Genomic DNA, 26,710 nt, shown 5'->3' on the forward strand with positions numbered 1-26,710 from the left:
CAATCTACTTATGATAACCACACATCTTGCTTCATTGATTTTCAACTCATCATGTGTTATATATTACCAAATGTACGTATTCATATCCTTGTACACTGGTCTTTCACTTAATTAATTAGTTTTCTCCCACACGATACTTCTACTTCCTCTCTCTCTATTTTATTTTCTTCTCATTGATCAAGACAGAAGCTTATGCAATTTCAGTATTCCATCCAAATATAATTTTTTTTCTTTTTCTGCTGGTCCAAGGACGTTAATTAGTCCTTTTTCGGACTTGGAGCACCTTCGATCAGTTGGTCTGCATGAAGTAGAGCTATATGCATGGCTCATTTACTCTCAAACTCCAGGTTTCAAAACATCCTTTTCCTTTCTTCTATTTGTCTGAATTTATTCGCAACCATAATATGTATGTATAGTATATATATTCTGTCATATTTCAATTTTCAACCAAGAAATAGCTAAATGAAGCTTAGTTTTATTATAGGAAGTATAAGTACTGCAATTAGCCATGGATATATATTAAACCCTAGAAAGAAACCTTGTCACAGATCCCTAGTATAGGGTTTTATTTCTAAAGATTAGAATGAGTGAAGATCATTGATACCTTATGAGTGTGTAATTGTAAAGATTGTGAAATGTGAATATTTGATGATTGATTTTTCAGATGATCATTCAGATAATCACACGGAGAAAACAAAAATATACTCTGAATTATGTTTTGTGGATGAATTAGTGTTATACTGTAAATATTCAACTCAAACTTATAATTAAATGGTACTCCTATAACTTGGATCTAATATATTCAGTTAAATCAGCTAGTATGTTTAATCAGTTAAACTTGTGAATTGATTTACAAATAAAAAAAATAACTCGATCGTGACTTATTAAGGGTTATGTAGGAAATTTACACTCTCAATAATTCAGATAAACTCAATAAAGTGAGATAATTTAAGTGTGTTTTTGTCCCGCCCTTAACTCTTTAATTATTTGATTTGACTTAACTAATTTGCTTGCCAAGTAATTACTAATATATTACTTTGATCAACACCGAATTGAGTATGATTATATGTCGTAATTACATACAATGATACAGCATATCCCTATTTTTGCTAGTCCTATTTTGTATGAATTTCTTTTATGAGGATAACTTAAAAGCATTATGATTAAACTGGTTTTGTTATGTTCGGTATATAAACATTTCGATTGAAATTTCTCACTTACAGATCTTAAAACTTTTATTATATTCGCATGGAGTAATAAAAATGTAGTTGGATCTTTAATTATTCTATTTTTTTTAAAGACTTCGTATATTCTTTACAATATTAGCTACTCGAGAAGGGCTACCCAATTACTTCATTGGGTCACCGCAGTTTCGATTTTTTTATTGTTTAAAAAAACTTAACTATTTAAGTGTATATATAAGTAATCCCGATTACTAGGATTTCTTTAAAATAATAATATCACATTTCTATAAAAACAGAATTTTTAAATTTATTTTTCTACCTTAAATAAAATAATTTATAGTTACATTACTACTTAAGATTTATTTTAGTCATGAATATCAAAGATCTTTCATTTTAAAATATATTATATTACATCAATCAAACGGTGTCTGATTGAAGTGAGTATTATATATAGTTGCATGCGTAAGATCATTGGTTATCCGTACGTTTTGCAATTATTTCTGTACTATTTATAATTCATTGATTTCTGATCTTTTTCTAGAAAGTCATAGCATTACTCGTTTACAATCTACATTTTTTACAATGTAAAATAAAGTGTACTAATTACTGGCTGCAGTTTTGTACTCCAACCCCCGTACTAGTTGATCACTATTTCGTTATATGTATATTAAAAAAGGGAAAATTATGCGATTAAACAAATTTATATTATTTAATTATTCATCATAGTTATAGTTTGCTATAATTATCACTCACGACTAATATTATACATTAATTACGCGGGCTGACTTCGAGTTTGTATAATTTGCCACGTTTGTATATGTATAATTCGCCAGAATATACAAATACATATGTATAATATACAATTATCTAACCTATATACATATACAATTCACCTCTCTCCCACCCTCTGCCCTCTCTCACTCGCCTCTCTCCTCCCTCTCCCAATCTCGCTCGCCATATATACAAATGCATATGTATAATATACAATTATCTAACCTATATACATATACAATTCACCTCTCTCCCACTCTCTGCCCTCTCTCACTCGCCTCTCTCCTCCCTCTCCCAATCTCGCTTGCCATATATACAAATACATATGTATAATATACAATTATCTAACTTATATGCATATACAATTCACCTTTCTCCCACTCTTTGCCCCCTTTCTCGCCTCTCTCCTCTCTCTCTCCCAGTCTCACTTGCCTCTCTCCTCCATAAACATGTAGCTACGAATTGTAATTATCAAACTATAGCTATGGAGAGTAATTAGGCTATTTTGAGTGGCTATATGTGAAAGTTCCCCATTAAAAAATTATAAATAAGAAGATGATTTTACTAATTAACCTTTAAAAAATTTATTCGGAATTTTACAAACAAATCTAAACACTTTCAAAAATGAATTATTTGCAAGAGTAATATAGGAAAAAAATTAATTAATATTTTCTTGATTTAGTAAGGTGGACAATCAACATGAGACAATTATTTTTATTAAAATGATCAACTAATATGGGAGAGTATGACACAAACAAATACTCCCTTTATCCAACAATAGTTGTATTATATTTAGAAAATGGAAAATGGTCATATTTACCCCTGTACTAGTAGAAATAGTTTAAATATGCCCTTCGTTATACTTTTGGTCCAAATATATCCTTACCGTTATACTTTGGGCCAAATATACTCTTCATCCGTTGAATATTTGAATCTCAATCTTACAAGTGGAGGGCTGAGATTAATTTGAAGTATCCATATCCTTTTTGTACAAACCAACACCCAAAATAACCCAGTTAAACACTTTTTTGCCCAAACCCATTTATAAGTAAACAAAAGCACAACCAATTGTTTGTCAAAAACATTACTAATTGATTAGCTTCGCGCAATACATGAATTTGGTTTTTATAATTACTGTTTCCATTTGTTTTGCCAATCAAAAATACAAAACGTTGAAAAAATTGCAAACTTTTTAAAAATAGTTCATTGTATGTTATTCTTATTGAGTTCATTGTCTGAGTTTAATTCTGAAATTTTTAAAAGTTCAACTGATATGGTGCTTGAAATTTCATTGGCTTCGATTCACCCCCTAAAATTATAAGGTATATTGGGTGGAGAAGTTGGAAACGAAATTGTTGGGTCTTCGAATTGACATTCATATTTATGGCCGAATTACTTCTAAAATTTGTGAATGGAACTTGTTGTAAATCAATGGAATATTGAAAATTATTTGGGTTAGTTTTTCTTTTAGCTGAAATTTTCTCTTGCCTGGAATTATTGAGCTAAATTTAGTTTTGGCCTTTTGTGTTCTTTAAATTTGACGATGAGTTTAAAAAACATTCAAAATTCTTCAATAATTTTTCACCGTTGACTCATCAAAATTTCAAGTTGTTGATATTTTGAAGTGACTGTGTGTGTTCGGATGTTGAGAATCATCAACTTAGATGAATGTGATCATTATTGAAGCGGTCAAAATTGAATTGAAGATTGCTATTTTTGTGGCATTACTCCATTGTTGTTGTTGATATTAGAAGCTTTATTTGTGTTGGGTTATGAGTTATTTTGGGTGTTGGTTTGGACAAAAAGGATATGGGTACTTCAAATTAATATCAACCCTCCACTTGTCTATTTTAAGATTGAGATTCAAATATTTAACGGATGATGGGTATATTTGGCCCAAAGTATAACATATAGGGTATATTTGGACCAAAAGTAAAACGAAGGACATATTTAAACTATTTCTAATAGTACAGGGGTAAGTATGACACTTTCCGTTTAGAAAATCAAGAAAGTTTTATTATTTGTGCAATTTAGAAAATCAAGAAAGTTTTATTATTCTTTTCCTTTTTACCCTTAATATTTAAATAACTACATAAAGTAGTAATAATCAAATTTAGAGTTCTCAAATATAATTAATTATGTTATTAGTTTAATAAAATACATCCCTAATAATGTTAGCTAATTAAATAATACTCCCTCCGTCTCATTTTACCCATTTTATATGATTTAGTTTGACTTGACACAAAATTTAAGGAAAACAGAATGACTTTTGAAAGTTGTAGTCTAAAACAAGTGATAGATATTTGTATTGGCTATAAATCATTTCACTAAGGATAAAATAGATATTTGGACATAAAGAATATGAAATAAATGAAGTATACATCTTGTTTTTACCCTAAATTTCAAATATTTCTTTAATTGAGTTAATAACTTTGATGGTCACTTAACTATCAATTCTTTTCACAGAAAGTCACTCAATTTTCATTCTCAATTCAAAACTCACTCAACGTAACTATGTCCTCTTTGCACAGAAAGTCACTCAACATATTTAATTATTTTTTCACTAAAATTTGTTGACATGAAAATTTTATTTTAAACTAAAATTCTAAGAACCAAATATATATCTATTTTAGCCATTTAATGACCCCATTCATTTAATCCGACCCGCTAAATCATTAAAAAGTCATCATTCTCTCTAGTCGAATTATCGCTGGAACACAACAAGCTGGTTCGACCTCTTCTTGATTTCAGGTCTCCCTATTTAGACTTATGATTGACCAATATTCCATTCTCTTTATTTCTTAGTCAAATCTTCTATCGTTCCGTGCTTGAGATCCGATGTTTTCATATATATCTCATATATTGTATATGAGATGTGGGCCAAAGAGTTATCTGCATCGCTATTTCATCACATCACCTATCACACCTAGAAATTTAGCTATCTCTTTTATTGTATAATTAGTACATTATATTTATATTATATGATGAGATCTTGGTTGCATACTTGATTTTAAGAAAGAAAAAGAAATAGTTCACACATTTAAGAGAGAATGACGACTTTTTAATGATTTAGCGGGTTGGATTAAATGGGTCAGATTATTAAATGGATGTATATTTGGTTCTTAAAATGTTGGTTTAAAATAAAAATTCTCTGTCAGAAAATTTATTAAAAAAAATAATTAAATATGTTGAGTGACTTTCTATGCAAAGAAGACATAGTTGAATGACTTTTGAGTTGAGAATGAAAGTTGAGTGACTTTCTCTCTCTTCTTTCATTCATAAACTTTATGTTCTATAAAAACAAAAAAAAAATCACATAAAATGAAATAGAGAAAAAAAGGATTTGTTGCCAGGGATAGGTGTGTGCATGCGCGATGAAATCTATCTGGTACACCGCTTTAGCTTTGTGTGCGTCGATTTGTTCGATTGGCCAAATGCCCGAATCCGAGTGCCAAACTTCAACGTCGTGATTTTTCCTTCACTCACTTTTTTCTTTCTTTTTATAGTAAGCTCTTCTCTGCTCCATTCCTTACACGTCTTTCCTTTCCTTTATCGCTTGCTTTGGCTATGTTCGTGATTCACTTTTATACTCCTTCCATTTATTTATATTAAAAATATCTATTTTGTGACTTTTAAATTACACAGAAATTGATTATGTTTCATACTCTTAACATGTAAAGTTAAAACTAGCTAGTTTTCACTTATATATAAGCTAATCAAACCAGCTAGCCACAGTGAACAATTTATGACAATATGTACAAAATAAAGAGTTGGCTGATTCTTTGTTGATTTGCTCTGTATGTACACATGGAAAGTTACAAAGCAAGAAAATAGAGTCATAGAAACAGAATAAACGGGACCCCAAGCCGCACTGGAACAAGACCCCACAACCATGACGTTCCGTAATAGGTTATTCGTCCTTACAGCAACATGCCAATCTCTTCATGTGCTCATTCCACAGACGTACCATTTCAAAATTATTGCACCTATATACATTTACATCATTTTATACTCTGGATCAGGATGAGATAAGTAAAAATATTTTTTGAATTTAGAATATTTAACGAGATTATTTTATCTTTCATAATTTCAAATTATAAATAATTTTGAGATTAGCTAGAAAATTAATTTCAAATTTTATCCTGAAATTATTATCGACCCATTAATACATACATTTGCCCCACTTTCCCTCCTCTCCAAAAACCTTCACTTCTTCCCTCACATGCATATTATGTTGCCTTCTTCTTCATGCTTCTACATAATTCTCTTGTTTGATTTCTCCCTCTTAAATTGAGTATATTATCAATTACTCAATTTTTGCCTATAGTCCTTCTTTCTTTTCCATGGTTCCTCCCTCTTCTCAACATCATGTCTTCTCACCAAGACGTCCGCTTCTTCCTCTCAAGGTCAGTAGATCAATAGCGGAGCCAGAAATTCTAATAATAGTAGTATAATTTTCCCTCTTATTAGTCTAGTATAATTTTTGGATGAACGGGATGTATTTATTCTTCGCTAGCTACGTAACCATTTGAACTGAACTAACTTGAATTTTTTGCTATATGAATTGTATTATCAGGTGGTTCGGCATATTCCGACGAAGATCAGTTCAACCTGATAACAGCGATGACAACGATGACGACAACAATCCAATCTCAAATTCCATTGAATGTTATGCATGTACTCAAGTTGGCGTCCCTGTTTTCCACTCCACCAGTTGCGACGGAGCTAATCAGCCGGAGTGGGAAGCTTCAGCCGGTTCTTCCCTAATTCCAATTCAAAACCGGACTGATTTGAAAACCGGAAAATCCCGGTCCAGTCGCAGCCGGCACACATCGGGGCCGTTCGGGCGTGTATTAGACCCTCGAAGCAAGCGCGTGCAGAGATGGAACCGAATGATATTATTGGCACGTGGCATGGCTTTAGCCGTTGATCCTCTATTCTTTTACGCCTTATCCATCGGCCGTGGTGGATCGCCGTGTTTGTACATGGACGGCGGCCTGGCGGCTATCGTCACGGTGATTCGGACTAGCGTCGACGCCGTGCACCTCTTCCATTTGTGGTTGCAGTTTCGGTTGGCTTACGTGTCAAGAGAATCGCTGGTGGTTGGGTGTGGGAAACTCGTGTGGGATGCGCGTGCGATTGCTTCTCACTATGTTAGGTCCCTTAAAGGATTCTGGTTCGATGCTTTTGTCATCCTTCCCGTTCCACAGGTTACATACATTTATAACCACTTGATTAGATTTATTCGAGGACCCATTTGGTCATAAAAATTATTCACTTTTTATCGAAATAATTTTTTTATCGGAATAGTAATTGATCGCCGTAGTTAAGTTACATGAAAAAAAAGAGTGAAAGGGTGGATATTAGAAGGTCATGGTAGGAAGGTTTTTTAGAATATTATAATACTCCTGCAATATAGGAATATAAAATATGTAGGTGTAAAAAAGTTGTTAGGTATTATTCCTATGGAGATATGGTTTGATTGTTAAAAGTGGTCATAGACAAAAACTTCTTAAGAACCTGAAGGTCACGGATTAGTACTACTCACTATGCTATGGTTTCATCCAACATTTTTCTAATTTTTCAAAAACAAACAAAAAGTGAAAGTGTACACTTTTTAACCCATAAATGTATGTCTTTAATTTGTCTTCATTTCTTTACCCGACTTTGTGAGATTACATTAGATATGAGTATATTTGTTATTTATTTGCTCAAGTTGTATAAACATGATTTATTTTCCTCTGCAGGCTGTATTCTGGCTGGTGGTTCCAAAACTAATAAGAGAAGAGCAGATAAAACTTATAATGACGATCCTTTTATTAATGTTCTTGTTCCAGTTCCTCCCCAAAGTTTATCACTGTATAAGTTTAATGAGAAGGATGCAAAAGGTTACTGGATATATTTTTGGTACCATCTGGTGGGGATTTGGACTTAATCTCATTGCTTATTTTATTGCTTCTCATGTAAGTTTTGCCCTGCATACTATAGAGAATTACGATTTGTTGTAAGTTAACTTAACCTGATGGAGTAGAAGTTATTATTTGAAGGTTGCTGGGGGATGCTGGTATGTTCTTGCAATACAAAGAGTGGCTTCATGTCTAAGGCAGCAGTGTGAGCGCAACCCTTCGTGTAATCTATCTTTGTCATGCTCAGAGGAGGTGTGTTATCAGTTTCTATTGCCAACAGGAACTGTGGGAAATCCATGTGCTGGGAACTCAACAACAGTGACTAGGAAGCCAATGTGTTTGGATGTCAATGGACCATTTCCATATGGGATATACCAATGGGCACTTCCTGTTGTTTCTAGCAGATCCGTCACTGTTAAGATTCTTTACCCCATCTTTTGGGGACTGATGACCCTTAGGTAAATAACTTCATTCTTTATATATATTACTCTAGTAGTTAAGACTTCAAAAGTGAATAACTTGGTCTAATGCAGATCAGAAAGGTTGTTGATTTCAACATCTTAGTAAAGAATTTTTTTTTTTTCGCTTTTATTATTGTGTGGTTAGACCATCTCCATGTTGTTGAGGGTCTATTAGAAACAACCTCTCTTCCTCTGAGGTAGGGGTAAGATCTGCGTACAACCGTACACTCTACCCTCCCCAGAACCCACACTACACTGGATATATTGTTGTTGATTTTTGTATGGTGTGAAACATGAAAATCTTTAATTCCCTTCAAAGTGTTTGGCTAGAGGAAAAGATATGAATATGGAAATGAACTGTCTTGATGACTTTTGCATTGGAGACTATTTGTTGAAGTACTTCACTTACAACTTTTGGTGTTTGACTGCAGCACATTTGGCAATGACTTAGAACCAACAAGTCACTGGCTAGAAGTTATTTTCAGTATATGCCTTGTGCTTAGTGGATTGATGCTCTTTACTCTTTTGATTGGTAACATCCAGGTAAGCTATTAAGTAGTACTTGTATTTTTCTAAAAAATGACATGATTCCTTGATGCTGATTTTGTTTCTCTTTTCAAGGTGTTTTTACACGCGGTCATGGCAAAGAAGCGAAAAATGCAATTAAGATGTAGGGATATGGAATGGTGGATGAGGAGGAGACAATTGCCATCACAATTAAGACAAAGAGTTCGCCACTTTGAACACCAGAGATGGGCTATGATGGGTGGCGAAGATGAGATGGAACTTGTAAAAGACTTGCCAGAAGGACTTCGAAGGGACATCAAACGCTTTCTTTGCCTTGATCTTATTAAAAAGGTACAATACAAAGCCAATTCTTACGTCCCTTCTAAGAACACAAAATTGGTACATGTTACTAGTGGAGATATATTGATATCTGAATTTCATTACATCAGGTTCCTCTGTTCGAAAGTTTGGATGATCTGATTCTAGATAACATTTGTGATCGCGTTAAGCCACTCGTGTTCTCTAAAGATGAGAAGGTACTACCAATTCGCGCACTCTGTATAGTGATACTATAACTGCTTGCAACTATGACAATCTCTTACCTTTTTTTGTTCTGTCTAAACAGATCATAAGAGAAGGAGATCCAGTGCACAGGGTTGTGTTCATTGTTCGTGGACGCGTAAGAAGTAGCCAAAACCTCAGTAAAGGAGTGATTGCCACAAGCATACTTGAGCCTGGAGGCTTCTTTGGAGATGAACTTCTTTCCTGGTGCTTACGCCGTCCCTTTATTGACAGACTTCCAGCTTCTTCCGCAACCTTCACTTGCATTGAATCTACAGAAGCATTTGGCTTAGATGCAAACCACCTTCGATTTATCACGGATCACTTCAGATACAAATTTGCAAACGAGAGGCTAAAGAGAACAGCAAGGTATTATTCATCCAATTGGAGAACCTGGGCTGCTGTGAATATACAGTTAGCTTGGCGACGTTACATGATGAGGACTAGCCGTCCCACTATACATGTTATCGAAAATGGGGATAATGATCATCGTCTTCGGAAGTATGCTGCAATGTTCTTGTCAATCAGGCCACATGATCATCTTGAATAGTGATAATAGCTTTGATACTATATCCTCATTTGTCATATTTTTCGTCAATAAGCCAGATTTGTGTACAACGACATTGATTCATTGAACTTTAATATCTGATATAAAGGGTCCGGGAATTATTTGCTCAAATAATATTACATCATTCCCCCCTCCTTTGTAATCACCTTAGAAGCAAATCTTCTTGTTGGTAAAGTTCGCAGTTCTGACGGATCAACTAGGTGTCACGATTCAAGTTTGCATTTGTTTCTTTGGGTTACAAACTTACACTTAACCCAAATCAAGCTCCAAAAGCGCGAGTACCATGTAAACTTGAGTAATGACTTACAAAGCTCTTCATTTTACTTTCTTATTCTATTATGAGATTTGTCTATTTCAATATGAGATTCGTATTAGGTGTCATGTGGCCCAGCATCCCAAGTCTAACCTATTATCCGCTTTGGGCCGAAGCTCGCACAAATTTGCTTGTTTTGGACTATGCTATATCGAGCCCTAAAACCACATATCATGTGAATTAGAGCTATGCCTTATAAAGTTCTTTATTTTTCTTTCCCATTACAATGTGGAGTTTTACCTGAAGTTTTATATACACCTCATCCTTCAAAGCTTGCCAACCTTAAAATTTCTCAGTCGTGATTGACGCATTCTTATTAGCCCCTATAGGATAATAACAAAGATGCGTGTGTCAAAAAAAATTAGCATGAATTTCAACTTTTCTTTCATAAATCAAATAGCAACTTATATAATTAAAGAAATTTAACTTTATTAGGTAGGTAGTTAGCATCTGAATGTGTACATCGTATATTTTGGATAGAGTATTAGGATATTAGAACTTTCTTGTTCATTTTGCTTTCCCTATCTCAATTGCAATAGATATTCTACTAGTATATTGTACGTTATAAAGAACTTAAAAGAATGAATAATTTGATAAATGATTTAGAATAATAATTAATGTAAAATGTAATAAAAAAATAATAATTTATCTTTTCTTTAATATGATAAAATAAACAACTAAAAATGAGAAATAATATAGAATGAATAGATAATACTAGATGATATAAGATAAAATCTATTTTAATCTCTCTCTTGATATGATAAAATAGATAAATACAAATATAACTTTATTTTCTTTTAATTAAATAAACAAATAAAAGTAATTTTTTTAAAGAATACACGGAATTAAAAATGTGACCCGACAATTTTAACAACAGTAAAAATTCCCTTTTAAAAATAATATGGAAAATAATAATTTTAAAAAAGAGAGAATAATTGTGTCATTTCATTAAAAGAGAAAAATCTATTCTTATTGTTTTAAATATATATATTTTTAAAATAAATAATTAAATAATATTATAATTTTAAGAGAAATAAAAGTGATATTTCTAGGTAATTAGTCAATAAGAAATTACTCTCTTTATCTCAACACGAGATGTACTGGGTTACCTGTTTGGTTTGACTTCATAAGTTAGGATTTATGACTTTGGTTTATTTTTGTTATTTTAACTTTAAAATAAGTGCTTATAAGCACTTTTAAACTTTATCCAAATATTTCAAAATTGCTTAAAACCTATTTTGATTTAAAAGCACCTAAAATAAGTCAATTCAAACGGGCACTTAAAATAAGTGCTTATAAACACTTTTAAATTTTATCCAAACACTTCAAAACTGTTTAAAATCTATTTTGACTTAAAAACACCTAAAATAAGTCAATTCAAACTGGCACTTGAAATAAGTGCTTATAAATACTTTTTAACTTTATCCAAACACTTCAAAACTGCTTAAAAACTATTTTAGCTTAAAAGCACTTAAAATAAGTCGATCCAAACGGGCACTAAAACACTCGTGGTTACATAATACTATAACAATGGCATTAGAAACGACACCGTAATTAGGGTTTACCTGTAGAGTCGGAAACCTCTGATACCTCTCCCTTCAATCTTTTCTCCCATTTCATCTGTTAATTTTTTGTTTGTTTGTATATACACTTATGCAGTCGTTACACTTATTTTAACAATGATTTTAGTTTGTTAATTCTGCTGATTTTCTCTCTTCCTTTCTCCCAAATCATCAATTTTTCTTGTTTAATTTATTGTTGTTGAAATCATGGCGACTTCTAAATCACAGAGGACGCCGGCGGAGATCGAGGATATAATTCTTCGGAAAATTTTACTTGTATCTCTAGTTGATTCAATGGAAAATGATACACGCGTTGTGTATTTAGAGATGACGGCGGCCGAGATTTTGAGCGAGGGTAAAGAATTAAGGTTGTCTAGGGATTTGATGGAGAGGGTTTTAATCGATCGACTTTCTGGTAATTTTGTATCCGCGGAACCACCTTTTCAGTATTTGGTCAACTGTTACCGTCGGGCACATGAAGAAGGGAAGAAGATTGCGTCGATGAAGGATAAGAACGTTAGGTCTGAGATGGAATTGGTGGTTAAGCAAGTAAAGAGACTTGCTGTATCATACTGTAGGATACATTTAGGAAATCCTGATATGTTTCCCAATTGGGATATGGCACCAGCAAATGTATCTCTGTTGCTTCCTTTGTTGTTTTCTGAGGTTTCAAGTTCTGTGGATGTGTTTGGTGGGAGTAGTGGTAGTGGAGGAGTGTCAAGTCCACCTGGGTTTTTGGATGAGTTATTAAAGGATGCGGATTTTGATAGTATGGACCCAATACTGAAGCAGTTGTATGAGGATTTGAGAGGGACTGTGCTAAAGGTTTCAGCTTTGGGTAATTTTCAGCAGCCTCTTAGAGCTTTATTATTTTTGGTTAAGTATCCAGTAGGTGCCAAGTGTCTTGTGAATCATCCTTGGTGGATTCCAAATAGTGTTTATATGAATGGAAGAGTAATCGAAATGACAAGCATTTTGGGTCCTTTCTTTCATGTCAGTGCTTTACCTGATCATACAATCTTCAAGAGTCAGCCGGATGTTGGGTGGGTTAAAATTTATCTCGTCTATTTAATTATGAATTATATGTTGTTTCCTTAAGTGTATTATATGACTTTATACAGTGAAGAGAAGTTTTATGCCATTCTAAAACCAATTAGAGAAATAGACAAGACAGCCTTTCATACTTGTTCAATCTTTCTTATCATGCTTTTTCTTCATTCTACTTTGTGAAAGTTACCTTGAAAATATTGATTCTTCAGACATCATCAAGCTAATAACTTATGGTTCTCTTTGGTATCGAGTGACTTAGCATATGCATATCTCTCATTCTCTAACCGAACAGATGGGGGGGGGGGGGGGGTGGCCATTTATGGACCTTGGTGAACGAAGATAGTCTAAGTTCTTTTGCATTGACGTATTCTCTGCTGAGGACTTCTATTTTTAACAAAGGACTGATAGATTGTTTCACTTGTGTTGGACAACAGCCAGCAGTGTTTCTCAGAATCGGCCACACGTCGTCCTGCTGATCTCTTGTCTTCTTTCACAACAATCAAAACTGTTATGAATAACTTGTATGATGGCTTGGCAGAAGTGCTTATGTCTCTTCTGAAAAATTCAACTATTCGTGAAAATGTCCTTGGATATCTTGCTGCAGTTATAAACAAAAATTCGTCAAGGGCACAGTTGCAGGTAAGATTTCTCCAGATCACACTATGGAGCTGTAACATGTGAAACAGACCTGTAAAGTGTGCATCTGTTGGCTCTGTGTTAGATACTTCATTTGCACTTGTACCTTTTCACCCTGATATGTGCGGATTGTAATTTTGTTTATGTATGTTCTGATTTTTTCTACTCTGCCATAACTTCAAAATATTATACTTTGCAGGTTGATCCATTATCTTGTGCTAGTTCAGGCATGTTTGTAAATCTCAATGCCGTTATGCTTCGGCTATGTGAACCTTTCTTAGATGCCAATTTGACAAAACGGGACAAGATCGATCCCCAATATGTGTTTTCTAGCACCCGTCTGGAACTGAGGTGAATTTTTCTTCTTCCCCATATTCCTCCCCTTTTCGATGCATGTGTGTTTGTTGCTTTAAACTTGCCTATGATTCATACTAGGGGGTTGACTGCTCTGCATGCATCATCAGAAGAAGTCTCTGAATGGATAAATCAAAATAATCCTGGAAAAGTTGACGTCGCTAAAGAAGGCAGTGATGGAGAAAATCGGTTGTTGGCATCACAGGAAGCTACAAGTTCTGGGAATGATTCTGGTGGACCTTCAATTCTCCACTATAACAACCCAATATCAAGTAGTAGTGAGAAAGCTAAATACCCCTTCATATGTGAATGCTTCTTCATGACTGCACGGGTGCTCAACCTGGGCCTCCTAAAAGCATTTTCAGATTTTAAGCATCTTGTTCAGGTGAGGAATTGGGATTTGAAGAAAGTAAATACTAAATTTTACTTGGTGAAAGAAGGATGTCTTGAACCATGTGTAACAGTGGATGAAAGGTTAATATGGTATGGTCAAGGTGTTTGTACCAAACTAACTATTTAATTATCAACTTTAGGACATTTCAAGATCCGAAGATAATTTGTCTACCATGAAAACCATGCTAGAACAAACACCCTCGCCACAGTTGCAGCAGGAAATAGCTCGCTTGGAAAAAGATCTTGAATCATATTCACAGGAGAAATTATGCTATGAAGCCCAAATACTGAGGGTATATAAACTTCTCCTTTTTTAATACTTAGTAGGATTATGCAATCTTGAGTATGTGAAGGGATTCTCTTTTTATACCTGCTTTTGTTATATTGTTCTTAATGCTATACTTTGCTATTTTCAAGCAAAGTAGCTTCTTAATGTGGGTGTCAACTCGTAGGGGTTGTCTTTACTTTTTCTGTGCATACATGATTTTTTCGGTGTAAAATATAAAATTTGCAAATCAACAGCATCCTAGGTTTGAGTAGATGTTAGTTATATTCTGCATTTCCCTACTTTTAGTTGTTGGTATACAGAGTTAAAAAATTGCCTTGTTTTCAGGATGGAGGGCTTCTCCAGCGTGCATTATCCTTCTACAGGTTGATGGTTGTTTGGCTGGTCGAGCTTGTTGGTGGTTTTAAGATGCCTTTACCTTCCCCTTGCCCTATGGAGTTTGCATCTATGCCTGAGCACTTTGTTGAAGATGCCATGGAGCTGCTAATTTTTGCTTCTCGAATTCCCAGAGCTTTGGATGGTGTCTTGCTGGTAGGTTTAGTCATGATCTTTTTATGTCCATTCATTTCTTGTTCTTCATGTGTTCCTTTTTTGTATGCAATCATCTTTTTGCATTGCTTGACAGGATGACTTCATGAATTTCATTATCATGTTCATGGCAAGTCCAGAATATATCAGAAACCCTTACCTTAGAGCAAAGATGGTTGAAGTCCTAAACTGTTGGATGCCCCGCAGAAGGTGATTCAAATATAATCATTTGTGATATTGCATTTTTCAAAACTACGTCTACTATTATTTGTGTCTGTGTGTGCTGGGAATCTAGTGCTGTCGCCTCTCTAAGTGATTTTTTTATACAGCGGCTCTACTGCAACGTCTACTTTGTTTGAAGGGCATCAACTCTCTCTGGAGTACCTTGTGAAAAATCTTTTGAAGCTTTATGTTGACATTGAATTTACAGGTTCCCACACACAGGTAATGCTTTTGTGCTTTATCAGATGATATGTGCTTGGAGAAGTGAAACTTTTCCTATAAAGTTCCCCCCTGCTCAGGAAGTAGTGATATTTGATGCTAGTTTTTTTTCCTTTCTGATCGTTGGTGCTAGTTCTTTCTTTTTGCATAACTTCATCAGTTATTTTTAAAGGCTCGCAAGGATCTTGAAACTTGAACGTATTTCTTTGTCATGCTTGTGTTGTTCATTTTCAAGACTTCAGGTCACTGACCTTTCATTTCATCATTACCTTCTCAAAGTGGAGATTCTTCAGATCTGCTGGAGTGTCAAATTAGATATACTTGTTCTCGAGGGTTGTCAGTAACGTGTCAGAGCTTAAATTTTTGGTTAATAGGATGCATAAATATTAATTAAGTAATAACTGGCAACATAATTAGTTCGGGGATGCACCATTTGATGAGAGTGGAGCCAACAGCTGGCCATAATTGTGAATATTACAAACAGAAATATCCCTAGCTGAAGTAGTTCCTAAAGTGTCGTACACTGGAAGAACTGCCAAAAACCTTGGTTTAAAAAATGCACTTCTTGCCAGCTCATCGGCTACCCTTTTCTGTTCCCTGCATACGTTTCTGAGAACTGGTGCCCCCAACTGCTGCATTAGTAACCTGCATCCAAAGATTATGTTATTATATGTTAAATGGCCATTAGTTATCATGGTAATAGCTTCTACTGAGTCAGTGTTGATCTCCAAAGGTTGGAGATTTTTCTCCCCTGCTATTTGTAGCCCATGGAAGATTGCTAGAAGTTCTGCCAGGTTGGTGGTAGTATGAGCGTAAGTCTTAGTGTAACCAATAATCCAATTCCCCCCTACAGTCTCTGTGAAGTAATCAATATTTTCCTCTCATAAAAGATGTTTCTCAAAGAACAACTAGTCTGACATTTTAGGAAGAGTCTATTGCAAAGTAGATATCCTCCAAGAAACTATGTTTGTAGGTGTGCTTTTCCATGACTGTTGGCATGTGCTTACCAACTTATCAGCCTAAAATTGTATTAAAAAAAGGGCTTACCAAACACAGTTCTAAGTAGATCATCTTATCAACAGTTCCTCAAAAGGGCTTTTTTGAAGGAATTTTGAACTTCGAAATTAAAGAAGGTATATTTTTTTAAGTATGGCTGTTAAATGGAACTCTTTTTTCCCAGAGGTCTCAAATACTGTTTTATTGGTTCTCTGGTGTTATTTCAGCATAAAAAGGTCGGAATGCCGGGTTATGTCATCAGATTTTCTTTTTCCTTTTTTTTGTGGTCAAGTCAAAGGTTTTGGGTTTTCTTTGTTATCTGGTGATACTTGTTTCACCATAAAGAGGTTTAATGCTGGTCTGTGTCTTCAAAATTTTCTTAAGAAGAGTGTACCAAACAAAGTATTAGTAGTACACAGACCTAATGCATGCATTATTTTTTCTAATGCGTCCTACTTGATGATAGAGGCTTCCACTGTGCTTTTGAAATGAAATGTCTCTCTGTCTGCAGTTCTATGATAAATTTAATATCCGCCACAACATTGCTGAACTGCTTGAATATCTTTGGCAAGTTCCAAGTCACCGGAATGCATGGAGACAGGTTGGAGTTTTTATCATTTGGGTGATATTTTGCTCTGAACATTTTATAACACAGTGCGTGAACTACTCTCCAATAACACTCATCTGTAACTTCAATATTGCAGATTGCCAAGGAGGAGGAGAAGGGTGTTTACTTAAATTTCTTAAACTTCTTGATTAATGATAGCATCTATCTTCTCGATGAAAGTCTTAATAAAATTCTTGAACTAAAAGAGCTGGAAGCTGAAATGTCTAACACAGCGGAATGGGAGCAAAGACCAGCTCAAGAAAGGCAGGAGAGAACCCGTCTGTTCCATTCACAAGAGAATGTCAGTTTTAAATCCTTAAATGTTTTTATTTACTAAAGTTATGTAATATGTTCATAGTTTAAGTGAAATATGCTGGTTGTTTTAGATAATTCGAATTGATATGAAGTTGGCAAATGAAGATGTGAGCCTGTTAGCATTTACTTCAGAACAAATTACTGTCCCTTTTCTTCTTCCTGAGATGGTATGTTCACTATTCAATATCAATTATTGTTGTATCGTATTATAGTCTGTGAACCTGTGGGTTTTAATCTTTTCGCTTAATTTTTCTCAAATTGGTTTTCCAGGTGGAAAGAGTTGCTAGCATGTTGAATTACTTCTTACTACAGCTGGTGGGTCCACAAAGAAAATCTCTTAGCTTGAAAGACCCTGAAAAGTATGAATTTCGTCCGAAAGAGTTGCTGAAACAGGTGAATGAAGTTCTTTACATATGTTGATATTGCCTATGGCAGCTAACTAAGACCAGATGGCATTAGATGTCTGTTAATTCTACTTCTCTGTCCTTCACTAGATTGCTTCCTCTCTACCTAAATTGGCCTCATTGCCCCATCTCCAACAGTCCTTGTTTCTAATATTCCCACGTCCCAATAGAGGGAACCTACTTTTACTTGTACAGTTACTAAGCGTAGGAAGTGTGAACAGATTATGTCGAGTTTGCTTGAAATATGCTATATTAACTTCAACAAAAAAGTTAATAGATTGGATGTGGCAAGAGGATCACTTGATTTTGTGAGATGTCAAATAGAGTTTGAGATTATAGAATAATTATTTTGTTCCAGTTTTTATCAGACATTTCCTTTTGGGTCTTCCCAGCATATTTTAAATTTCAAATAGTCAGCTGTTTGGAAGAGTTCGAATCCTTCTCTAGACAAGTCTGGTATTTAAGTGGAAAAGGGTAGAGAGGCGGGCTCATTATCCAATTAATGAATAAATATAGGAAGTGTTATTGATACGCCCAAAATGTACCATTAAGGTGTTGTTTGGTAGCATTATAAGAATAATGCTAAATAGGATGTATTAGAAATGCTTGCATTGTTGAGATTATTTCTTATGCAGTCTTTGGTTTAGTGTATTAAAAATAACATACATTGCATACAACAACAACAGCATACCTAGTGGAATCTCACTAAGTGGGGTCGGGGCACGGTAGAGTGTATGCAGACCTTACCACTACCCATAACATGCATTGCATAATTTTCACAGAGAATAAGGCGAAATCTACTTGTTCAGTGTAATGCTCGAATTAAAGTCTAAATTCCTTTAGGATAACGGGGAAATAACTTAAATTTGATTTTAACACTAAAAGTTTGACTTATGGATTTGATTCAATAGATAAAGGGGACCAGGGCTGTGTTTCCATAGAGGGAGTAATGCAATTGTGTCTTTATTTAAAACTCATTTAAATGCTTAAATATGCAAAATGGTGATTCCAATATTTTCTGTAAATCCTTTCGACCCAATTAGCAAAATTTCATCTGAAGTCCTTTTGGCCCTTGTGTGATAAATTAATCGCACCATAAAAGACGGGTTGACTTTTCTTTTTAAAGCTCAAGTCATAAGATGTCTTTAAAATCCCAAATCTCCGCTATTAATTTCTTTTCCTAATCTTAATTTATTTCGATCAGATCTGGGTTACTGCATTTCTCAAGCATCTAGTATATTTCATTTATATGTAGACCTGCAGTCTGGTTCCACAGGCCGCATATTAGGGCTTTTCTGTGTTTTGCTCCTTTTTGCTATGTTTTGCTCCTTTTTGGCATCTTAAAGTCTATGCAGTTGATGCCAAATGAGCTGTAATTTCACGGCTCATCAGTTATCTGTTCAAGAATCTAAATCAAGCAATTTGTTGCATATTATAGCACCAAATATCAGTTGCATTCAGTGTTGCTTGAGCTGTTGTATTTCCTATAGTATCATTGTTTTTAACTAAATCTAGTATGATTGTTGATGGGGTCTCTGGTCTGAATTTTGTCAAAGCTGTCTGTTGGTTCTTTTCTTTCTGACACAAACGAAAGTGTATTTCCTTATTATTTAACTTTTTTTTGTCTCAAGTTTTTACATTGTCTTGGTAATCCTCTGTTCCATCTAGTCGCAAACATTTTCATTTTGGTTAGTGTGTCCTTGTAGACCCCATATTATCCTTCCCAGAATCAAGAGGAAGATACTTATGCAGAAGTTTTACAATTTCTTTTTTTGATGATGAGACAGTTTTACAATTTCTTTTGTAATGCATGTGAAGATTGTGAAAATATATGTGCATTTGGCAAGAGGAGATAAGGAGAAAATTTTTCCAGCTGCAATTATAAGAGATGGCCGATCGTACAGTGATCAGGTTCTTACTCTTCAAGTTAATTGCTTCCTTAAAATCATTTCTCTGATTGAGCTTTGGTGTAACAAGTTGGATTTGCTCCAGATATTTAGTGCTGCAGCTGATGTCCTTAGAAGAATTGGTGAAGATATGAGGATCATACAAGAGTTCATCGACCTTGGTGCAAAGGCCAAGATTGCAGCTTCAGAAGCAATGGATGCTGAGGCTGCTCTTGGAGACATTCCTGATGAATTCCTTGATCCAATCCAAGTAAGTATCGCCTTTTTACTCAAAAGTCGAATCAAGCAGCTCATAATTCACCACGAGAGATAGATAGCATCTGTATTGACCTATCTTTTTTCGATTTGCAGTATACTTTAATGAAGGATCCTGTCATTCTTCCTTCTTCGAGGATAACAGTGGACCGGCCTGTTATTCAGCGGCACCTTCTTAGTGATAGTGTAAGCCTCCGTTTCTTGGTGTCTTTTATTCCACTTATGAGGAATATTGCAATTTTTCACGTGTTTCTACTGGTTTACAGACAGACCCATTTAACCGGTCTCATCTAACTGCGGACATGTTGATTCCCGACACCGAGTTGAAGGCGAAAATCGAAGAGTTCATCCGGTCCCATGAACTGAAGAAGCCTGGGGAGGATTTGAATTTGCAACACACAAAAACAACCATACAAACAACTGATACTTTAAATTTGATTGAGTAGGGATTTCTCTTTTTCTGCTTTTAACCCTGATCATTGTATTATATTTGAGTTCAAGTGATCAACGGTAAAACCTGTGTTGGTAACACATTTTTTATTCCCTTTCCTGTATGGGATAGTTCTTTTTACTTGTCAGGGTCCCCAATAACTATAGGAATTTATATTTTGTAAACAAGGGAATCTTCTGAAAAATGGTATATTTATGTTTTTCGTAATTTCATTTTGAATGGTGTCCAACTAGGCATTTTGTTTCCTTACATAATGAGTTAGTCATCCTTTCTTCAGACGATCAAATGGAACCTTAGCCAAGATTTGCTTTTGTTCTATATTTTTCCCTTCACCAATCTTTTAGCTTATTTTAGACAAATATTAAGTCTTTCAGAAATGGTGATATAGTTCAAATACATTAACCCCTAAACATGAGAGCGCAAATCTAAAAGAGTAGGAAAGACAACTAAATCAGGCAAACTTCCAGCAGAATCCTCAACATTTTTGTGAGCTATTGTCTATGAAATTAACAAATAAAATAAACCGTTGATACTTAAATATGGCTGTTCAATGTAAAAAAAAAAAAACAGGAGTAAATTTTTACTATACATAAGCTGCACCAGAACAAAACGCAAACGCTCAGCTGCTCAGTTGTTGAAATGTCTGGGCATATACATGGAGGACCTGAGAATAATTAAAAAGGATAATCAAGTCATTCAAAATCTAAACACCTGAAAAAAAAGAAGATGCAAAGTGGTCATTATTTTTGTTGGGAAGTACCTGGCGCTTTGTGCAAATAGGCACATCTTCCTTCTAAAACTAGTTTGACCACTTACTCAAAGCTTTGATTTAAGCTCAGCTATCTTTCTTTCTGCATATTCTTGAGCAATTCTAATTGCATTATCGTTGTGGCGCAAAGAAAACTCTGCTAGCAAGATTCGACTTTCCTCACTACTTAGATCCCCATGGCATCCCTTTTAAAAGAACAAAAAAATCAACTATGTAAGTTGAATCTTCAAGATCATGAATAAAAGATGGCTAGATGCTTGTACAGGAAAGAGATTTTAAGCAACTAATATCAACTACGTGGTCACCTTCATTGACCACAGAAGACACACCACCAAAGAACAGAATTTTCCAAGGTACAATAATACAGGAAAGGATTCAACTACTTCAGGTTGATGTCAACAACCAAATTTGGAACAGGTTCAAAAGATTTAACACCATAGGAAAAGTGTGGGAACTCAATTGTTATGAGAGAAGCAACATAGGCAGATGATTGTACCATTATTTTCCTATTACCACAAAAAGTTGAAAAGAGAAGGAAAAAGAGAACATACTTTGTAGCTAATAAAACATGTATGGCTTTAGCCCACACCCCCATCTGACAATAGAGAAAAAACAGAGCAATGCATGTATCACACAAAATAAGAGGTAATCCTAGCGCCTATATTCTATAGTTTCTCCTTTACATTGGATGTACTGCAATCCTATGATCCCCGCTCCCTTCCATCAGAGGAGAAGAAAATTAGAAAAGGACAGAAATAGTATGAAATGAGAATTAAGTGAATGTTCTGCAGTACAACGGAGAACGCACCAAGCGAGAAGTTCTGTCACAGACGGCATGGTGCATAAGAAGGCCAGCAGCAACAGAAACATTGAATGAGTCTACCATGCCTTTCATTGGAATACTGCAGTGCAAGTCTGATGATCCAAGAGCCTCGTCACTTATTCCCCTACAAACAACAATATCTTATCTGGTTGTGGTCCATCTCAGAAAAATTAATCATAGTCCACCCATGCAAAAAAACTAGCAAAGAAGCAAAATTCCTATTATCGCTGCTTTAACAAGGAAATAGAATAAGATCTTCGGCACAAAGAAAATCGTTAAAATAGAGAATCAAGAATACAAGAAAGAAACTGATTAAAAAATCTAACATAAGACTGGCCGAATATTCTAATGATTACAGTGTACATGTGACAAAATATAGAGTTCCCTTCCAGCAGGTAGGACTAGGGTCAAAGCTGAACAACTATTCTTGAAGTAGAGAATATAGTACCTACCTAAGTTCATTTCCCACAACAATTGCAGTTGGGCATGACCAGTCCATATCATACACAGAAACCTACAACAGAAAGACAACATTAAATAAACATCTAGAGAAAGCAATTAAAAAAAAAGAAACACAAAAATGAGCATACCAATTTTCACACTGGCAATGCAGTATCAGAAATAAAAGAGAATCACTATACCGTGTCCATTCCAAGATGTGTTGTTGCAATGCGATAACCACGTGATTTCAAAACTTTGAAGCACTCATGAACAGAATCCCATAGTTCGATATCCAACCATTTCTCAGCTCCCATGCTGACATGTCGATTCTCCCTGTACCTGTAGGCAGATAGTAAATATCAAGGCACTTGCACAAACAATGCTCAACAAAGCTAATTAGCCTATAAATACCGTTCTCTTCCTGCAAAACTAAAAAAATCAACCAAAAAGACAGGTTCTACTTTGTAGTTAGACTGTAAACCAATACTGGAAATCTTTGCACTAAACCTTTAATCAACATGACGACTAAGTAAACCACAAAATGCTTTTTTTCCCCCACTGATTATAACAGTAAGCTGGCTAAAAACACAGGATCAAACATTCTCCCTTTTCTACTTGCCAAATGAAGGGAAATTATTGGATTAAGTCAAGCGTGTTGCCTCAAACACATTGTTGTACATCATGTATTAGTTAAAAGTACATTTGTAACACAAATAGATACTACTAAATCTGCCAATTATCAATCAATATCAAGCAATGAGCATGGTGAGAAACAAAAAGGTATTTTCACCTAAAGTGCTGAGCACCTTTTTGAACTATCACAAGCTACAACATGGACTGATTGAATGCCCAGTGCATCAGCTGAGCGAAATGTAGCTGACACATTGCCAAAATCACTCAAACCTTCAACCACCAGACATACTGAATATGTCCGATTCTTTACAGCATGGCGAAACCTCTCTTTCCTCGAATCCATTATATACGGGGTCACTGCTTCCAATATCTCCAAACTACTCAAATACATACTTCCCGCCTTAACTTTATCCAAATATGGAAACCAACGCTCCTGATGACCCAGGCCTTCAGTATCAGGCCTGCGTTCCATTTTCATCAGCTTTGAGACATCATCTTTGTTGTACAGTAACTCCTCTACTGTGTCTTTGGATTTTTCCCCCGGACTTTCAGCGGCAACACGCGGAACTGCCATTTCTTCTGACGTTTCCAGTGAAATTGCTCCTTGAGTGCTGCCATATCGTCTTGAAGGATCTCTACACGGTTCGATTCTGAATGCTACTTACAAATTTCAAAACGAGACACGACAGAGAACAAGGTTAATACAGAAGCGTATAAACGTAGATACAACATTGAATTACCTGCTTGTATCATTAAGCAAACATTACAAAATAGGTACCTGGATTAAGAGAGAGTAGAGGCAGCGGCCGGAAAGAAGAAAAATTGGATGAAATGTGAAAATAAAAACTTCTCCGGTAGCTGCTTCGCGTTTGAAACTGAAAAAAGGAAATTGAAGAGCGAACTAGGGTTTTGCAGGCGCTCATTGCATGTGATTCTTCTCTCACTTACCTCACTACTGCTCCTCAGAGACGGAAATGGAGATTCAGCCGAGGATTGAACTGGACTGGACAAGGAAAAACAGAACGACGCCGTGAAGACCGCGTTCAATTTGGGTCAAGCCCATCTTAAAAAGCCCAACTACTTTTCGGACATCCTTGTTCTTGCTCTTCTTTATTTTCTTTATATAGATGCGATAAAATATTTATAAATAGAAGATTATATACACCCTCATCCACTATACAAAAAATAAATACTTAACTATTTTTGTTTGTCCAGTTTAAAAATCAAGAGATAACTTATCATTTTATACCAATTTAACGTCCATAATTATTTTCAATTCATTTCCTAACACGAATAACAATTAGGAGTGATATAGTATAAATTATTTTATTAATTATTTCTTAAAGGAGTGCCAAGACAAATATAGAAAAGTAAACCTGGACAACGGGAAATGTGTTTATATTCATTCAACTATTTTGTTACCTTTAAATTATGAGTATTGCCGCATTTAGTGGACACCCTACTCCATATTGATCAGAACTCCTGTTTTTCTAATTAAATTTAAATATTTGAATTAGCATTTCCTTAAATTTTAAAAAAGCTATGTAATCAACATATCATTTTTAGTAGGCGTATGAAATAATATGTGCATTCATCTTCCAACGGTACCATATAGCAGCAGTTTTCAAACAAATACTACTGGTAGTTGACAACTTTAATGAAACCAAACAAATACTACTGATAGTTGACAACTTAAATGAAACCTAACTCGCACAAATCACAATAATAGGTATATTAAATGGAAGCAAGTCTTGGACCAGTAGTTGTTAATTGTGTTAGGTAGAATGTAGAACTATTAAGTAAATAATCCAGTCTTGTCCAAACAAACAGAAATATTTTCAGGAATTTAGAAACTATATCATCGTTGTTCTTAAACGAGACTCAACAAAGTTCAGTAGATAGATTTTGAAAGATGGAACCTCATATTGCTCTACTTCCAAGTGCTGGAATGGGACATTTGATGCCATTCCTTCGCCTCGCTGCCATGTTAGCTTCTCGTAATTGTAAGGTCACTTTACTTACTGCCCAGCCTACTGTCTCTGCCGCTGAATCTAATAATTTGAATAGCTTCTTTTCTGCGCATCCACACATTCAACGCCTTGATTTTCATGTCGTTCCCCTCCAGACATCCAATCCTCACGGTGATCCCTTCTTTCTCCAGTTTGAAGCTATCATTCGCTCTGTTCATCTTCTTCCTCCTCTTCTATCTTCTTTATCTCCACCCATCTCCGCTCTTTTTCTTGACATTGCTGCTGCAACGTGCGTTGATCAGCTTGCTGATCATCCATCATTGTCTATATCCTACTACATCTTAAGTACAACTTCTGCTAGATTTTTTTCTCTTCTTACCCACCTACCTCACTTGACTCTTGAAAGCAGTTGCGAAAACTTGAAGCTTCATGGTTTGCCCTCATTTTCAGTATCGAACATCCCTCCTCCTTTGTTCAATCCACAGAATCTCTTCACAACTCAGTTGATCTCAAACGCACGAGCTATCTCCAGAGTTAAAGGTGTTGTTTCCAACACGTTCCATTGGTTTGAGGCGGAGACAATTGAAGCCCTCAACAGTGGCAAGACCTCTATAACTCTTCCTCAGTTTCTGCCAATTGGACCTTTCAAGCCCTACGAAGACCCTGGAAAATGCGCTTCCCTTTCTTGGTTAGATGAACAACCTGCCAAATCAGTTGTATATGTTAGCTTTGGAAGTAGAACAGCTATGTCAAAGGACCAAATAAAAGAAATTGGAGAAGGATTGTTAAAGAGCAAGCAAAAGTTCCTTTGGGTATTAAAGTCCGTCATAGTTGATAAAGTAGAGGAAACAGAGCTACAAGAATTGGTAGGACGTTCACTCCTTGAAAAAATAGAAGAGAAGAAACAGGGGATAGTTGTTAAAGAATGGGTGAAACAGGAAGAAATTTTAACACATCATGCAATAGGAGGATTCTTTAGCCACTGTGGTTGGAATTCAGCTATGGAAGCAGCTCAGAGAGGAGTACCCATGCTTGCTTGGACACTTAACGGGGACCAAAGGTTTAATGCAGAGGTGGTGGAGAAAGCAGGGTTGGGGTTGTGGCCAAAACATTGGGGTTGGCTGGGCGAGAGATTGGTGAAGTCGGAAGAGATCAAAGAGAAGATTGAAGAGCTAATGCAAGATCACAAGTTCAGGTCCATGGCTCAGAAGGTGGGCGAAGAGGCCAAACGGGCTTGGGAAATTGGTGGTACATCAGAAAAAGTTGTTGGACAAATAATTGAAATGCTCAAGCTCAAAGTTTGAAATGATTTATCTCACCTAATGAGTTTTTCCTCTTCTTACAAGAAGTAATTTACCAGTTAATAAGATTGGCTGCCAAGTCAATCAAGATAAACAAATTGTTTACTTATATTACTCAATACAACATACTAAAATCAATTCCTTGACCCAAACAAGCATATGCAAGTGATAAAATACCTAATTGTACAAAATTATTTCTTTTCTCTTTTCTTCTGAATTTGACACAATAGATGTCAGCAACGTAATTGGGGCCATGCCTTTAATCTTTACAAAACATCAGCTCATCGATTTGCACCAGTCATCAGGATGTCTGATTC

At 35.2% G+C, this 26,710-nt stretch overlaps 4 protein-coding genes across 5 annotated transcripts; 3 read left to right on the forward strand and 1 right to left on the reverse strand.

The window, feature by feature from the left end:
• The first annotated feature begins 226 nt into the window (after nucleotides 1-226).
• On the forward strand, nucleotides 227-10,072 carry LOC125810652 (cyclic nucleotide-gated ion channel 2). 2 transcript variants are annotated; one of them, XM_049490120.1, is made up of 8 exons: nucleotides 227-347; nucleotides 6,532-7,165; nucleotides 7,703-7,918; nucleotides 8,003-8,319; nucleotides 8,754-8,865; nucleotides 8,944-9,180; nucleotides 9,279-9,365; nucleotides 9,455-10,072. In XM_049490120.1, exons 1-8 carry the CDS (start codon nucleotides 322-324, stop codon nucleotides 9,938-9,940), a joined length of 2,115 nt encoding a protein of 704 aa, XP_049346077.1. In that variant the 5' UTR covers nucleotides 227-321; the 3' UTR covers nucleotides 9,941-10,072. The 2 variants fall into 2 exon arrangements, with proteins under 2 accessions (XP_049346077.1, XP_049346076.1); XM_049490119.1 differs by lacking the exon at nucleotides 227-347 and adding an exon at nucleotides 6,130-6,361.
• Nucleotides 10,073-11,959: 1,887 nt separating this feature from the next.
• On the forward strand, nucleotides 11,960-20,675 carry LOC125810646 (probable ubiquitin conjugation factor E4). The gene is made up of 16 exons (XM_049490113.1): nucleotides 11,960-12,876; nucleotides 13,318-13,522; nucleotides 13,719-13,870; nucleotides 13,955-14,258; nucleotides 14,407-14,559; nucleotides 14,880-15,083; nucleotides 15,178-15,290; nucleotides 15,410-15,524; nucleotides 17,029-17,118; nucleotides 17,222-17,425; nucleotides 17,511-17,606; nucleotides 17,710-17,832; nucleotides 19,662-19,754; nucleotides 19,836-20,000; nucleotides 20,102-20,191; nucleotides 20,272-20,675. Exons 1-16 carry the CDS (start codon nucleotides 12,041-12,043, stop codon nucleotides 20,449-20,451), a joined length of 3,123 nt encoding a protein of 1,040 aa, XP_049346070.1. The 5' UTR covers nucleotides 11,960-12,040; the 3' UTR covers nucleotides 20,452-20,675.
• Nucleotides 20,676-20,804: 129 nt separating this feature from the next.
• On the reverse strand, nucleotides 20,805-24,182 carry LOC125810667 (uncharacterized). Its single transcript, XM_049490136.1, has 7 exons — nucleotides 23,901-24,182; nucleotides 23,296-23,779; nucleotides 22,690-22,828; nucleotides 22,501-22,562; nucleotides 22,034-22,172; nucleotides 21,217-21,410; nucleotides 20,805-21,120 (listed from the first exon to the last, which is right to left on the reverse strand). Exons 1-6 carry the CDS (start codon nucleotides 24,043-24,045, stop codon nucleotides 21,273-21,275), a joined length of 1,107 nt encoding a protein of 368 aa, XP_049346093.1. The 5' UTR covers nucleotides 24,046-24,182; the 3' UTR covers nucleotides 20,805-21,120; nucleotides 21,217-21,272.
• Nucleotides 24,183-24,945: 763 nt separating this feature from the next.
• LOC125810663 (UDP-glycosyltransferase 708C1-like) lies at nucleotides 24,946-26,415 on the forward strand. Its single transcript, XM_049490130.1, has one exon. The coding sequence runs from the start codon at nucleotides 25,035-25,037 to the stop codon at nucleotides 26,394-26,396; it is 1,362 nt and encodes a 453-aa protein (XP_049346087.1). The 5' UTR covers nucleotides 24,946-25,034; the 3' UTR covers nucleotides 26,397-26,415.
• The last annotated feature ends 295 nt before the right edge of the window (nucleotides 26,416-26,710 follow it).

Source organism: Solanum verrucosum, unplaced genomic scaffold, assembly GCF_900185275.1.
Source record: "Solanum verrucosum unplaced genomic scaffold, falcon-dt-bn FXZP01000032.1, whole genome shotgun sequence".
Classification (NCBI taxonomy): domain Eukaryota; kingdom Viridiplantae; phylum Streptophyta; class Magnoliopsida; order Solanales; family Solanaceae; genus Solanum; species Solanum verrucosum.

Bases quoted from the DNA above. Each gene is read 5' to 3' on its own strand.
- LOC125810652 (XM_049490119.1), top strand. From the start codon at position 6,324: ATGTCTTCTCACCAAGACGTCCGCTTCTTCCTCTCAAG. The intron at 8,320-8,753 runs GTAAATAACTTC...GTTTGACTGCAG, and splicing joins TGGGGACTGATGACCCTTAG to CACATTTGGCAATGACTTAG. The intron at 9,181-9,278 runs GTACAATACAAA...TCATTACATCAG, and splicing joins GCCTTGATCTTATTAAAAAG to GTTCCTCTGTTCGAAAGTTT.
- LOC125810667 (XM_049490136.1), bottom strand. From the start codon at position 24,045: ATGAGCGCCTGCAAAACCCTAGTTCGCTCTTCAATTTCCTTTTTTCAG. The intron at 23,780-23,900 runs GTACCTATTTTG...ATTTGTAAGTAG, and splicing joins TCTACTCTCTCTTAATCCAG to CATTCAGAATCGAACCGTGT. The intron at 22,563-22,689 runs GTATAGTGATTC...TTTCTGTTGTAG, and splicing joins CACATCTTGGAATGGACACG to GTTTCTGTGTATGATATGGA.
- LOC125810663 (XM_049490130.1), top strand. From the start codon at position 25,035: ATGGAACCTCATATTGCTCTACTTCCAAGTGCTGGAATGGGACATTTG.
- LOC125810646 (XM_049490113.1), top strand. From the start codon at position 12,041: ATGGCGACTTCTAAATCACAGAGGACGCCGGCGGAGATCGAGGATATA. The intron at 14,560-14,879 runs GTATATAAACTT...CCTTGTTTTCAG, and splicing joins ATGAAGCCCAAATACTGAGG to GATGGAGGGCTTCTCCAGCG. The intron at 15,525-17,028 runs GTAATGCTTTTG...CTCTGTCTGCAG, and splicing joins TTACAGGTTCCCACACACAG to TTCTATGATAAATTTAATAT.